Source organism: Plecotus auritus, assembly GCF_963455305.1.
Source record: "Plecotus auritus genome assembly, chromosome: 2".
Lineage (NCBI taxonomy): Eukaryota > Metazoa > Chordata > Mammalia > Chiroptera > Vespertilionidae > Plecotus > Plecotus auritus.
Window position 1 is genome coordinate 221,798,558 of NC_137771.1, and position 12,734 is coordinate 221,811,291.

General features: G+C 44.6%; 1 protein-coding gene across 8 annotated transcripts in view; it reads right to left on the reverse strand.

Moving 5' to 3' along the window:
* Window positions 1-3,588: 3,588 nt before the first annotated feature.
* PKNOX1 (PBX/knotted 1 homeobox 1) overlaps window positions 3,589-12,734 on the reverse strand; it is a 67,096-nt gene continuing 57,950 nt past the window's right edge. For 7 of the 8 annotated variants that reach the window (XM_080656425.1, XM_080656428.1, XM_080656430.1 and 4 more), the window contains 3 exons: window positions 10,330-10,406; window positions 8,793-8,965; window positions 3,589-6,664 (listed from right to left, as the gene is read on the reverse strand). In XM_080656425.1, the coding sequence (XP_080512551.1) occupies window positions 6,453-6,664; window positions 8,793-8,965; window positions 10,330-10,406 (462 nt within the window). In that variant the 3' untranslated portion in view covers window positions 3,589-6,452. The remainder of the gene's footprint in view (window positions 6,665-8,792; window positions 8,966-10,329; window positions 10,407-12,734) is intronic. The other variant, XM_080656429.1, reaches the window with a different exon arrangement.

The window sequence follows — 12,734 nt, forward strand, 5'->3', positions numbered from 1 at the left end:
CCTTGTCCTTGCCAATACTTAATTTCCTTTTTTTTTTTTTTTTATTGCCCTGGTGGTGGGTGTGACATGGCATCTCATGGTCTTGATTTGCCTTTCCCTGGTGGCCAATGATATCAGGCTTCCTTTCATTTGTATATCGTCTTTGGAGAGAAATGCCTAGTCAAGTTCTTTGCCCATTTTAAATTGTCTTTTATTCAGTTGTAGGAGTTCTAAGAATTTTATATTTTTAGCTCAAAGTCGGCTCATTATGAGTTAATTTTTATACATGGTGTGAGCTAGTTGTCCAACGTCATCCTTTTATGTTAATATCCATTTGTTGAAGAGACATTCTTTCCCCCATTGACTGGTCTCAGCACTCTTGCTGAAAATCAATTGGCCATAGATGTATGGGTTTACTTATGGACTCTCAATTCTATTTCATTGGTCTATACATTTATCCATATGCTGGAGCCATACTGTTTTCATTACTGTAGCTTTTTAGTATGTTTTGAAATCAGGAAGTGTGTGTCCTCTATCTTTGTTCATTTTCAATATTGTTTTAGACATCATGATGCACCATGATGTACTTTTCTTCATGTTTCTTGTGCTTGCAATTCTTTGAACTTCTTGGATTCTAATATCTTACCAGTAATAGCTCCAGGAAGGAAAAAAGAAAACAGAAGGCAATAATTCAAGAAACTGTCCCAGACTGAAAGACATGATTTCGCAAATTGAGAGGAGCCACACAGGGAACATCACTTGGGACAAGAAGATCCAACTAAAGCTTCCAGAGGTGGGGAAACCTGGCTCAAATAGAAAATCTCAGAAAGAGAAAGGCATCAGACTTCTGCATCTCCAGCACACGGAGGCTGGGAGGCAAGGGAGCAGCTTCTAAAAACATCAGAAAAGAGAAGGGATGGCGGCCAGATTCTTGAGGCAAGCACATTCCTCTGTTAACAACAGAGAAGTGTGTAGGTGTCACCAGGGCAAGCGGCCTTCTTGCCTAGGAAAGCACTGGAAGATGCACCTCACCAAGATGAGAAAGTACAACACAGGAGAGAAAACTGTCTCCACCAGGAGAGGTCGTGGAGGGCCCGGCAGCCACGGGTTGTGGTTGAAAGGGCCCAGGAGTGTTGCTTTGAGGGGCAAAAGAAACAGGCTCTCCATGCCGAGTCCCAGCCGTGGGAGTGTGGGTGGCCAGGCACTGCTTTCCTTATGCTCTTGCTGGGATCTTGAAGCCCCCATGGCATGACGACGCTGCCCAGAGTTGGGGTCACTGTTGATCTACTTGGCATCCACCCCTTCCTCCTCTCATTAATGTGGCCTCGTTGCCCTCCACACACAGCCGTCACGGCTGGGGCAGGTGTGGACTCACCGCTGCGTGGGCATGGCCCGAGTGGACTGAAGCGTCCCCTGGGTGAGGCCTGGATATGCAGCCTACCAGACCTTCGGCTCCCTGAGCCTCCTAGGCAGGGAGCCAGTGCTTAGGGTTCAGTGGAGAGTGCTGGTGTTCTTGTGCTGTTTGCTTAAAAAGATAAAGGCTTGCTGGGCCAGTGTCTACTAAGAAAGGCAGTGCAAGATCCCATGTGACCTACCTGAGACAGCAAGCTGCCCAGACTGAGCAGCACACAATCGGAAAGACAGATGCTGCTCATTACCACCGAGTGGGTGTTTAAATCAGGCCCCGAAACACTTTTAGGAGCACTGGTTTGCAAATGAGTCATTTCTTAAGCATTTTAATAACAGAACAGGTATATAACTTTTATGGTTCAATCTGGCTTCTGTGATTCAGTTCAAAACAATCTGGCCCTTCCTCCCGGGACTGGGCAGGTGTCTCCTTCATGACTGCCTCCCTGGCTGCCTAGGAGCACCTCAGACTTGACCGGGCATTTCTGCGGCCCGTGATGGGGTTGGACTATAAATATGTTAGGTAGGCATGCAGAGCCGCCTTGCTGCCTGTTCACGCTGAGGATGGCACTGCACCCTGGATGAAGCAGGTGCCTTGACTAGCGGTGGGCTGTGAGCAGCCTATTCCCAGACTCCAAAATGCCTTCCCTTCACCCAACAGCAAAGTGGGGGAATAGTGACGGATCCAGAACCAGCATCAGGCTCACTGTGTGCTCTTGTGAGTCCACAGGTCAGCTTCCCCTAGAAACTGCTTTCTCGGCTTCCCTGGCTCCATTCACTGCGTCTCCTCCAGCCCCCTGCCTGTTCTTTGACACACACCCTAGTTTGCAAACTCAGAGCTACACTAACACCCCAGACATAAACCATCAAAGGCTTCGCAACTTCTGACATGGATTGCTATGTTGAAATAATATCAGAAAAAAATAGTTACTAGTAACATACAGCAAAATATCTTAAAAATATACATGATTTTATCTACAAGCCATTTGCTAAAAAAAAGTCTAAGCAACTAAAGTCATCAACCTAATTAAAATGCTCCTTTCGAACCAGCTGGGATAGTGTTTCTCCCCATACCATAGCCATTATTGGCTTTTATGGGCTCAAATAGAAAATCCAAATACATTTCTTACTTTCAGGATTTGCTAGAATAGATCATTACTTATTAACCCTTCTCTTTCAGGATAGAATTTTATTTATCATAAACAGCACTTTTGACCTAGAATGAACCTTATAGTATGAACCAATTTATTTCCTTTTATAAACCAATTCCTTCCCTTTTACAAACGAAGCACTTGAAGCCTGGAGGTGATGGTCAGGGCTGGACCTTACCTGGGTAAATTTCACATCCACCCTCTCACCTCTGACGTAAAGGAGTTGGAGTGACAACACAGTGACTCTCTTTTCTGTCAAATCTATCGGAACACTTCCAGAAACAATACACTTCATCACTGTGAGTGCTAATCTCCAGCAAGATTGGAAATTTTAGCTGCACTTGTTAAAAAGTACTTAAAGTCTGCTGACTCATGTTAGCCTCTGGCATACAGCTCTGGGGAGATAAAACCATTCTGAAACGTTCTGCCTGGGCATGCGGTTTACAACAGGAATTATGAGAGGCAATACCTTACTCATCAATCATAACCTTCTCATTACTATTGAAATAATCAGATTTATGAAATACCAACCCTCCCTCCCCCCCAAAAAACCAAAGTCACAGCCATTACTGGTTTTTATAGGCTGAAGTCTTGGGCTCATTTTTTCCTGGAAAACCAATGACTAACTGAAGTAATTGAAGATTCTTAAAAATAAATGGCTCCAGTGTGGGGTAATCCTAATTTTTAAAATGTGCAGGGGTCACCACAAACCCCACTGTCACCAGCAAAACATGTCAACAACTTGAATGTATTAAAATATAAAAGGAGCTTGCAGTGACATGGGCTTTAGAAAATGAAACATCCAGCCCGGCCAGTGTGGCTCAATGGTTGAGCGTTGACCTATGAACCAGGTGGTCAGGGTTCCATTTCTGGTCAGGACACATGCCCAGGTTGCAACTTCAATCCCCAGTAGGGGGCATGCAGGAGGCAGTCAGGCAATGATTCTCATTGATGTTTCTATCTCTCTCCCTCTCCCTTCTCTGAAATCAATAAAAATATTTTTTCTAAAAAGAAAACATCCATAAAGTGTGTTTCCATTTTTAATTTTTTTGCTTTGATAAATCAATTGCTTCACAAAAATCCCTTTTAAAGACAACAATCCAAGAAAACATAGTTACAGTATTCACGTTTTAAAGATTGTCAGTTCATAGACCAAACATAACTAAAACAAAGGAAGATTGCTGAGTCATTTCTGTCACTAACTGCCAAAAATGGGTCTGTCACACCTTCCAGGTATGTCTAAGTTTGAAAAAAAATGTGCCTCAGCACTTTTCACACAGGTCAGAGTTGAGTCACCCGAGAGGTGACACAGAACTGATTCCTTTGCATACGGAATAAATGCTGAAACGTATCTTGCCATCTGGAACCAAAGGCTGAAAGCTGGGTTAGTCCATCAGCTGGAGTTGTCTGGGTGCAGCAAAGCCGGTCCAGCTATCTGCTCAACAGCTGAGCGGCAGGGACAACATGCTTACCTGGGGTGTCAAAACATTCAAAAGCATCCTTCATAAGGAAAGAATTGGACAGCAAAGGATCTGCTTGTTTACAGTGAAAATTCAGTGGAAGAGGTACTTTCACAGGTTCTCTCCAATGTCTGGAAAACGGTGTTGATAAGGTAGAAAATGATACTGGGCAGTCGTTTTATGACCCAAACAGCCATGTCAGGTGGTTAAATAGGGGGAAGATGTTAAAAAAAACCTCAGGCTATGCCTGTCCATGCCTGCACTCTCTCTAAATGACCTTTGCCCTAGCCCCCTGAAGGCAGTGACAAGAGCTTAGGGCTAAGAACACCACTTCAGCTGCAGAGGCCCACGCCTCATCATTGGGCACATAAGCTGAATTCAGGCCAATGCAAACCCTGACATGCCGCATCCAAACTGACTCGTATGTGCAGCCCTCGGCGAACAATCTGCTGCCACAGTGGCCATGGTTTCTGGTGGGGAGAGAAACAATGACCTATAAGGAGCCTACATTCTCTGAATGTTTTTCGTAAACCAAAGAGCAGGGTGGCCCAGAGGGACAAATAGCAGGCTGGGGGGTGGGGGGTGGGGGAGGGGGAGAGGGCTGGCTTCCACAGATCCTCATTTTGAGAAGTCCAGCAAAGTTAGAATGTAAGTAAAGTTAAAATGATCTTTGAAAGTTATGTAGACTTAAAATATTAAAAACTGTTTATAAATAAGAAATCAAGTTACTTTAAAATAGTATGCTCTCCCCAAAGAGTTGACAGTCAAGCATTTCTTTTTAAAGCTGCTGAAATACTTTAAAAGAAATTTCTATTATTTCTTTCTGCCTTCTAGGTTATCTAGGAAGTACTTTCCTATGATTAACTTTAATAAATTTTTAAGGAAAAGTCAGTCCCAGAAAAAAAATCTGCACTAGCTCTGAATACCGTTCAAAGTAAACCTGGTCCATAACCAGTTACTGCTGCTGGATCTCAAGAACTAACGACCTTCCCAACCATGAGACCTCCTCTGGGAACACATGAACTCTGGGTGTCACAGGTAAGATTCCATACAGACCTGCTCTCTAAAACAAGGCGCCCCGTTTTCTCTCTGAGAAAAAAACCCCAATGGCAAGCAAGCAAATGAAAACAACCAAAATAGACAAAAACCTAGTCTACAATTTTGATTCGGCTTGTCAACAGGAAATGGAAGTCCTAACATTATTCCAAATCTCTGGAAATTCCAGAGTAACACAAACAAGGAGAAAACCTCGGCCCAGGACCAAGGGTAACGTGTGTGGCCAATAGCAGGAGTGTGCACCGCTTGTCAGCACAGTCCTGGTCACTTCATGGGTATCTGCTAACTATGAAATGAAGCTGAATGTTTTTGATTTACCCTAGCTCTGAGCCAGTGGGACAGAGGGCATTTTATATTAGTTTATAATAAACATTCTATGTATAACATATGGCTGACTAAAAAACTCTAAAACAACACACAGCTAACATGGTATAGTCACCATTTAACTGTAGTCAAATTTAAATTAGACTGAAATATGTATGGTAAGAACTAATTACTGGCTACCATTTCGTTTAACTAAGTCCTACTTAGCAAATACCTTTAGATATTTGTTTAGATTAAGTGGAAAATGAAATCTGAGCATTTACATGTAAACTAAAATTTGACTACATATCAAAATTTCATTAAATAGTTGTTTCTTTTGTAGTAGTAAATGTAAATTACTACCCTAGCTATCTTGGGGCAGGTTCATTAAATTTGGTCAATTCATAACACTCCAAATTGAAATAGTAAGCATGTATGATTTCTTCTCTAGAAATTTTATCCTTAATATAGTCATAATCCAATTCATAACGAATTTATAAAAATAGCTTTTTATCCAATAATTCCAGCAAGGTAAAAATAGGAGTTTCTTTTTATATATAGCAAACGAAACAGGCTCGCTGACTATGAGAGAACGTAAAGGTACTGAAGTTGCCATACATTCACCACAGAGTCACGCCAGTCTACGGCCGGGTCTTGTCCACCTCGCACTGGCGGTTCTAAGGTGCAGAAGCTTCTTTCAAACCTGTGGGCTACACAAAGAAGTCAGCCCACGGGGACCTGCTTTAACCACAGAACACATTAAAACGGCATAATTTTTTTTAAAAAAGTTCCTTAATCTACTTAGGGGCTCACAGGGGTTTGTCATTTGTCACATACTTAGCGTTAAACCTTTAAAGAATTTCCTTGAAGACCCACACGCACGCGCGCACTCACTTGAAAGAAGTCGCTGCACCGGCACAGACGCCCTTGAGCTTGCTATGAAATACAAAAGTGCACTCTTCTATATCTACATATAAAACAGATCAGAAATAAAACTGTGTAAAATGTTTGCTGTGCAAACTATAAAAAGCCAGGCCCGCTGCCCTGGGTCCTGGCGCCGCCCTGGGTCCTAGGCGCCCTGGGTCCTGGCCATGGCCTACTGCAGGGAGTCGCTGTTCTCCAGAACCAGCCCACTGATGTGGGTGGGGGTGAGCGCAGGCCCGCCAGCCCCTGGGCTGTCCACGGACTCATCCTCACTCTGCTCCGCCATCATGACCTGCTGCACAGCGAGGGTGGCACCGTCTGAGGACAGAGACTGGAGGCTGTCCACGTTCATGCTCACGGGTGTGGTGATCGTCACAACAGCTCCTGTGGCAAATCGGCAGAACGTGGTGGTCACTATTCAAATTAGTGCTCAGTGGAGGAAAACACTGCTAGCCAACTGGGTGCTATTTGCTCATGTGACCTCTCATTAAGACCCGTGTGTTTCTGGGATGCTCAACAGGGGTTTAAGAAACTCTAGAATTGGCCTCAGTCCTTGCTGAAGGTCTCAGGGGTCAGGGTGGAAATAGTGCCACAAGGAGAACAAAAGAGACCAGAGAAGGCAGGAGAAAGGCCCACACAGACATAAATGGGAAGACAAAGAAAAGGTGCATAAAGTCAGGGTGAGGAGACCAGTTTGGAAGGGAGTGCTAATCCCTGCCTGTCTTGGAAACTACAGTGATCTCACGTGCTCACCTGTAAAAGTCTCCAGTGTATTAATAAGTGGTGAAAGAGACATCACTGTATATGTTAAATTTGGGGAAGGAGGTTCACTCATTCGTGTCTGTGCACAGAATACCTCATCACAAGTGCAATGGGAGCACGTACAGGAAACTGGAAACAAGGGTTGTCTCCTGAGAGGACTAGATGACAGGATGGAGGGGAGATTTATTTCACAGGATATTCTTGTTTGAATGTGTCCCCCAATAGACAGATACTGCCTTTCCTTTTGGAGGAGGAGAGGGAGAGAGGGAAAAAAATACCTTTCTAATTATTGGATTAAAAGAGAAAATAAAAACTGAAAATAGCAATTATTTGAATATGGATGTAGGATCACTACATACCAAAACCCACCCGAGGAAGCCAAAGGTTTAAGAGCACACACTACAACTCAAGAGGAGTTCAGTGGAAACCAAATAAGCCTGACTTACAGCCCACTGTGAGGGCCGTCCCAGCCTAGGCCAGCATGGCTGGGAATGCATGCCTTGAGCATGGGGCAGAGGATGGACCGGCATGTGCATGTGGGGAGATGACCTGGGGCCGGGGAAAGGACCATCTGAGATTATAGAGCGGTGTCCAGCACTCTCTAGCCAGAGTGGACACACCCAATGCACAGGAGGCTGGGTGGAGCACTCCTAGGTCTTGCATGATTGTAGGGGGTGATCAGCCTGGGGCTGAGCACTGCTGGGAACAAAAACCAATCACAAAAGCAAGACCCAGAACTGACAGAGGATGGAATCAAGCAGTGATTGTAACTATATGATTCAAAACGTAGGCAGACCCATGAGAGACAGAAAGACTCACACGGAACTTCTGGAGATGAAAACTACAATGTCTAACACAAAAAGCACACTGGATGGGATCAGAGGCATTAAACACAGCAGAAGAAAAAGACTGGAACAGCTGATGGCTAGGAGCAGAAACAATCCACAATGAGGCAGAGAAAAGAATTCAAAACTTGAAAGACCATCCGCAACTGTGTGACCTTTAACCACTTAACAGAGGGGTGCAGGGATAAAAATATATTTGAAGAAATAATGGAGCAAACTTTCCTACCTTAATAACAGTTATGCTGCTGAGTGAAAAAAAGTAAGATGGAGAATGAAAAGATAACACCATCAATATACATTTAAAAATACACGCATAGAGACAGAAAGGTGTGCATTAAACACATCAGAGAGGTTGTGACGGGTCAAAGAACTGAGGGGACTAAAAGGGTAAATAGCCCTGACCGGTTTGGCTCAGTGGATAGAGCGTCGGCCTGCAGACTCAAGGGTCCCAGGTTCGATTCCGGTCAAGGACATGTACCTTGGTTGCAGACACATCCCCAGTAGGGGGTGTGCAGGAGGCAGCTGATTGATGTTTCTCTCTTATCGATGTTTCTCTCTCTCTCCCTCTCCCTTCCTCTCTGTAAAAAATCAATATATTTAAAAAATAAATAAATAAATAAATAAAAGGGTAAATAAAGAGGGCGAAGTGCCAGGTGGTGAGAAATGAGCGGGAGGAAAAAGAAAGACGAAAGGACACAGGACACAATGCACTGTGGACGCTGGGACTTGGTGTGGGTCATGTTTCCTATGTGCTGTGAGTGTCTTAACACATAGGCCCCAGGATGATGCTCCCCGAGTTTCAGATGCAGAAACAGACAACTGCACACACCTTGGTTCCTGTTCCCTAAACTCACAGGAAGCGACAGTGCTTACGATTCACCACCCACCCTGCGGTATCCCTGTACCTTCTGACATGGCGAGTTCATTGGGTGGTGGCTGTGTGGCTCCGGATGCAATGGAGTCGGGCCAAAACCTCTGAACTGGTCTGTTCTGAGCAGTTTTCTTCTTTGTTTTTGGAGTTTCTGAACAACTAGAATCCAACATCGGCTGAAGAATTCGTCTTCTAGCATTGATGAACCTGAGCATTGAGGTCGACAAAGGAAGCACTGTCATCAAACAGCCTTTTAAAGACCCCTGCAGGAGCAACAAAGTCCTTCCAGTAAACAAGCTGCTTTATAAATCACACAAAAACGATCAGAAGAACTCATATTCCCTATGACAACAGGTATTTAGAATAGTGGCACACATATTATCTAAGTGTCCAGAAAAACAGGGCATTCTGTTTTTAAGATAATTCATTTAAATAAAGATCAACTCCTCCATGGTACCCCCTTTAAAAAAATGTTTTTATTGATTTCAGAGAGGAAGGGAGAGAGAGAAACATCAATGATGAGAGAGAATCACTGATTGGCTGCCTTCTGCACGCCCCCTACTGGGGATCGAGTCTGCAACCGGGCATGTGCCCTTGACCAGAATCGAACCTGGGACCCTTCAGTCTGCAGGCCAACACTATCCACTGAGCCATACCAGCTAGGGCGCCATTTCTTTTATGCATGTCTATTTTAGTAAGCTGAAATCACTTCTTATTATTCTTGTCTGAATAATAAGTAAATAAACATGAGATGAGTGACTGACAAACAAAATCTAAGTGCACCCTAGACCTTAGTGCCACTTAGTAATGTGAACAGCTCTGACTGAAGGGAACCCAACGTGGTCATGGTCCAGGTATCCCTAGTCACATGTGACACAAAAACCAGAGCAGAATGTCTCATTAATAATCATCATCCTGGGCATCTCCCCCACCCCAGGTGCTGGTGTGGGGCAGGACCACCACACAGACAGCGAGGACTGCCTCCCCCAAAGGGACACAACACAAGGTTTCAAAAGGTAGGAGAGCTGCAGAGAGGCCACCAGAGGTCAGGATACCTCATCTCGGCTATCCACCACCTGGAAGCTTAGCCACGAAAACATCACATTTCTGAATGAATTCGGGGGCTTGGGAGTAGTAACGCAATAGAGAAACAGATTTCTAATTGGGCAAGCAGGATATAAGCAAAAAGCTCACAATGAGATGTTGATCATGAAAAATGTAAGTTGAAAGTGTGTGCTGAGCCCTGGTCAGGTGGGTCAGTTGGTTAGAGCGTCATCCCAATACACCAAGGCTGAGGGTTCAATCACTCAAGAAGCAACCAAAGAATGCATAAATAAGCGGAACAACAAATCAATGTCCATCTCTCTCCCTCTCAAATCAATAGATTAAAAAAAAAAAGTGTGCTGATTGATTCTTAAGTATCTACCACTAATTCCAGCACTCTGAAAAGAGAGTATTGCTAGTTAAAAGAACTCATATTTTCAACCAAATTTTACTAGATATTACTGTCAGTGTTTCCGAGTGTTCTATGATGTTTACAGGCACAATTTTGGAAAGTAGGCGTGTCTTACCAGTTGTTAACTTGGAGTAGCGTCAAATTTGTCTGAGCAGCAATCTGTTTTTTCTCATCTTCTGTTGGGTAGGGATGCTAAAAATAAAAAAAGGATCACTCTGAACTTCAATTTTTAAAAAGGAATTCAGGATTTTCTAGGTAAAATCCAGGCATACAAATAATCATTTATAAACAACTGACAAGTACCAATCAATATTGCTTTCAGTTAAAAACTTTAGTCTCACAGTAGTTGTTTTTTTTAGAAATATCCAAGCAGAATGAAGTGTTTCTCCTGGCTGCCCAGGAATGCCCCGGAATGGCAGCTGGTTGAAGCCCACGCTGGTTAGACCCGTCAGCCTGAGGCTCAGAGATGACACTGGTAACACTGCCAAGTGCCACCACTTTGGGCGCTGTTCTAAGCACCTGATATTCCTATAGCTTTTGTATCAACGTGACTGAGGCATAATTTATGGGCCATAAACTGCACCCATTTAAAGTGGATAAATGGTGGGGTCTGGACCCACAAACCTCTGACACAGCAGGCATAGCAGGTTTCTCTCACCTCCGCACATTCTACAGTAACTCACTGGTGCCTCACCATCACCTCTGAGACAGACACTGTTGTCACCTTCACTTTACAGATGGGGAAGTGAGGCATGGAGAATTTAAAAAACTCCCCCCACCCCTTAGCCCCCACCCCTGCCGCCTACAGCTGGCTATGTGAGGTGGCAGAAAAGGAGCCCGGTAGGCTGCTCTCTGCCGTCACTTCAGGTGGCAGGTCTCTACGTGGGGACCTTTAGGAGAAACCAACAATGGATGCACTGACACCCTCTAAGGCTTTTCAAGAATGATCTCTGATAGGTTCGTGTGTGCTGTCGATAAAGAAACCAAACGGAGTGGGGGCATTTGTCATATTTCTCTTTCTATTATATATGATTAAGACATTTCACTTTTTTAAAAAAATGAATCAAAACAGAAGTGAATTTCAAAATTCAGAGAAATACCAAAAGAAAACAATTTCTATCTATGGTGATAAACCATTTCTCCAGGACTGATTCCTGTCCACGTGTAGAAACCAATTAAGATATTTACTCTAAAGTCCAAATTGGAGAGGAACCAAGATGGCGGCATAGGTAAACACTTGAACTTGCTGCTGCACACAACAACATCAAAACTACAACTAAAAGACAAAACAGATATCATCCAGAACCACGGGAAGGCTGGCTGAGTGGAAGTAATACAAATGGAAGGAAAGAGAAAAGCACACTGAGACTGGGGGGGGTGCAGAAGTGAAGTATGGAGGTACGGGGGTGTGCGTGCGCGGGAAGGGGCTGGCAACTGGATACGCTGTTGTCTTTTTCAACTGGGAGGGAGATACAAGCTCCCGACTGCTCTGAACTCCAGTTCCCGGAGAGACTCTGGGGACCCAGATTCATATGGGGAGAAACTGGACTGTCTAGCATCGGGCCGGACCACCAGGGTGGCTTTCTCTCAGAGATGCTTGCAGCGATCATTGTTCCTGCATGGTGCCATGGGACACAGAGACCCGGGGATCTTTTCTGGGCAGGACTGACGGTCAGCCATTGCTGTTTGCTCTGCCCTGGTGATTCCCTGAGACCCCGCCCCACCCAATTTACAACCCTACCCAAGCTGTGCGCAGAGGCATTTGCATATGAATGGCCTGGCCTTTTGCAATCTAAAACCTAACAAACTGCAGCTGGGTCAGAGAGCCCCAGAGCCTCCAAAAGTAGGCCCAAGGTTGGACAGCAGCTTACATTGCTTCATAGCTGGGTCTCATCTGGGCACCTCCAAACCCCGAACAAAGAGGAGGAATCTGCAGATCTCTCTGTAGCTCCTGCTGGGTGGCCTCAGGCAGTGGCTAACTTTGCACCTCCTTGGAGATCCAAGAACCAGTGTACCCAATGGTCAGAGTGGGACCATCCAGATTACAACTGTGCACATGCATAAGAGACACACTCAGGGGGCAGACTCAGTGAGTGCCAAAGCCCCACTGAAGCAAATCTTGCCCCATAAGAGTGTCTCCAGCACAGAAGTTCTCCCACTGCAGACACAACTGATCCTCACAGCCAGTTGGCCTGGAGGTCAATTCCTCCCAGTGATACCAACAGCAATCAAGGCTTAACTACAACAAGACTGTGCACACAGCCCACAAAGGGGTACACCAAGAGTGTCCACCTCAAATAATTAGGGAGGCTGAGCCACTGGGCCCTATAGGATACCTAGCACACAAAGCCACTCTATCAACTCATGGAAGCAGCCAAAATGCGGAGACAAAGAAACAGGTCACAAATGAAAGAAATGGAGGAAAGCAAACTACTGGATATAGAGTTTAAAACCATGGTTATAATGTTACTCAAGAATCTTCTAGAAACTTCTGAGAAATTTAGTGAGACCCTCAAGGAT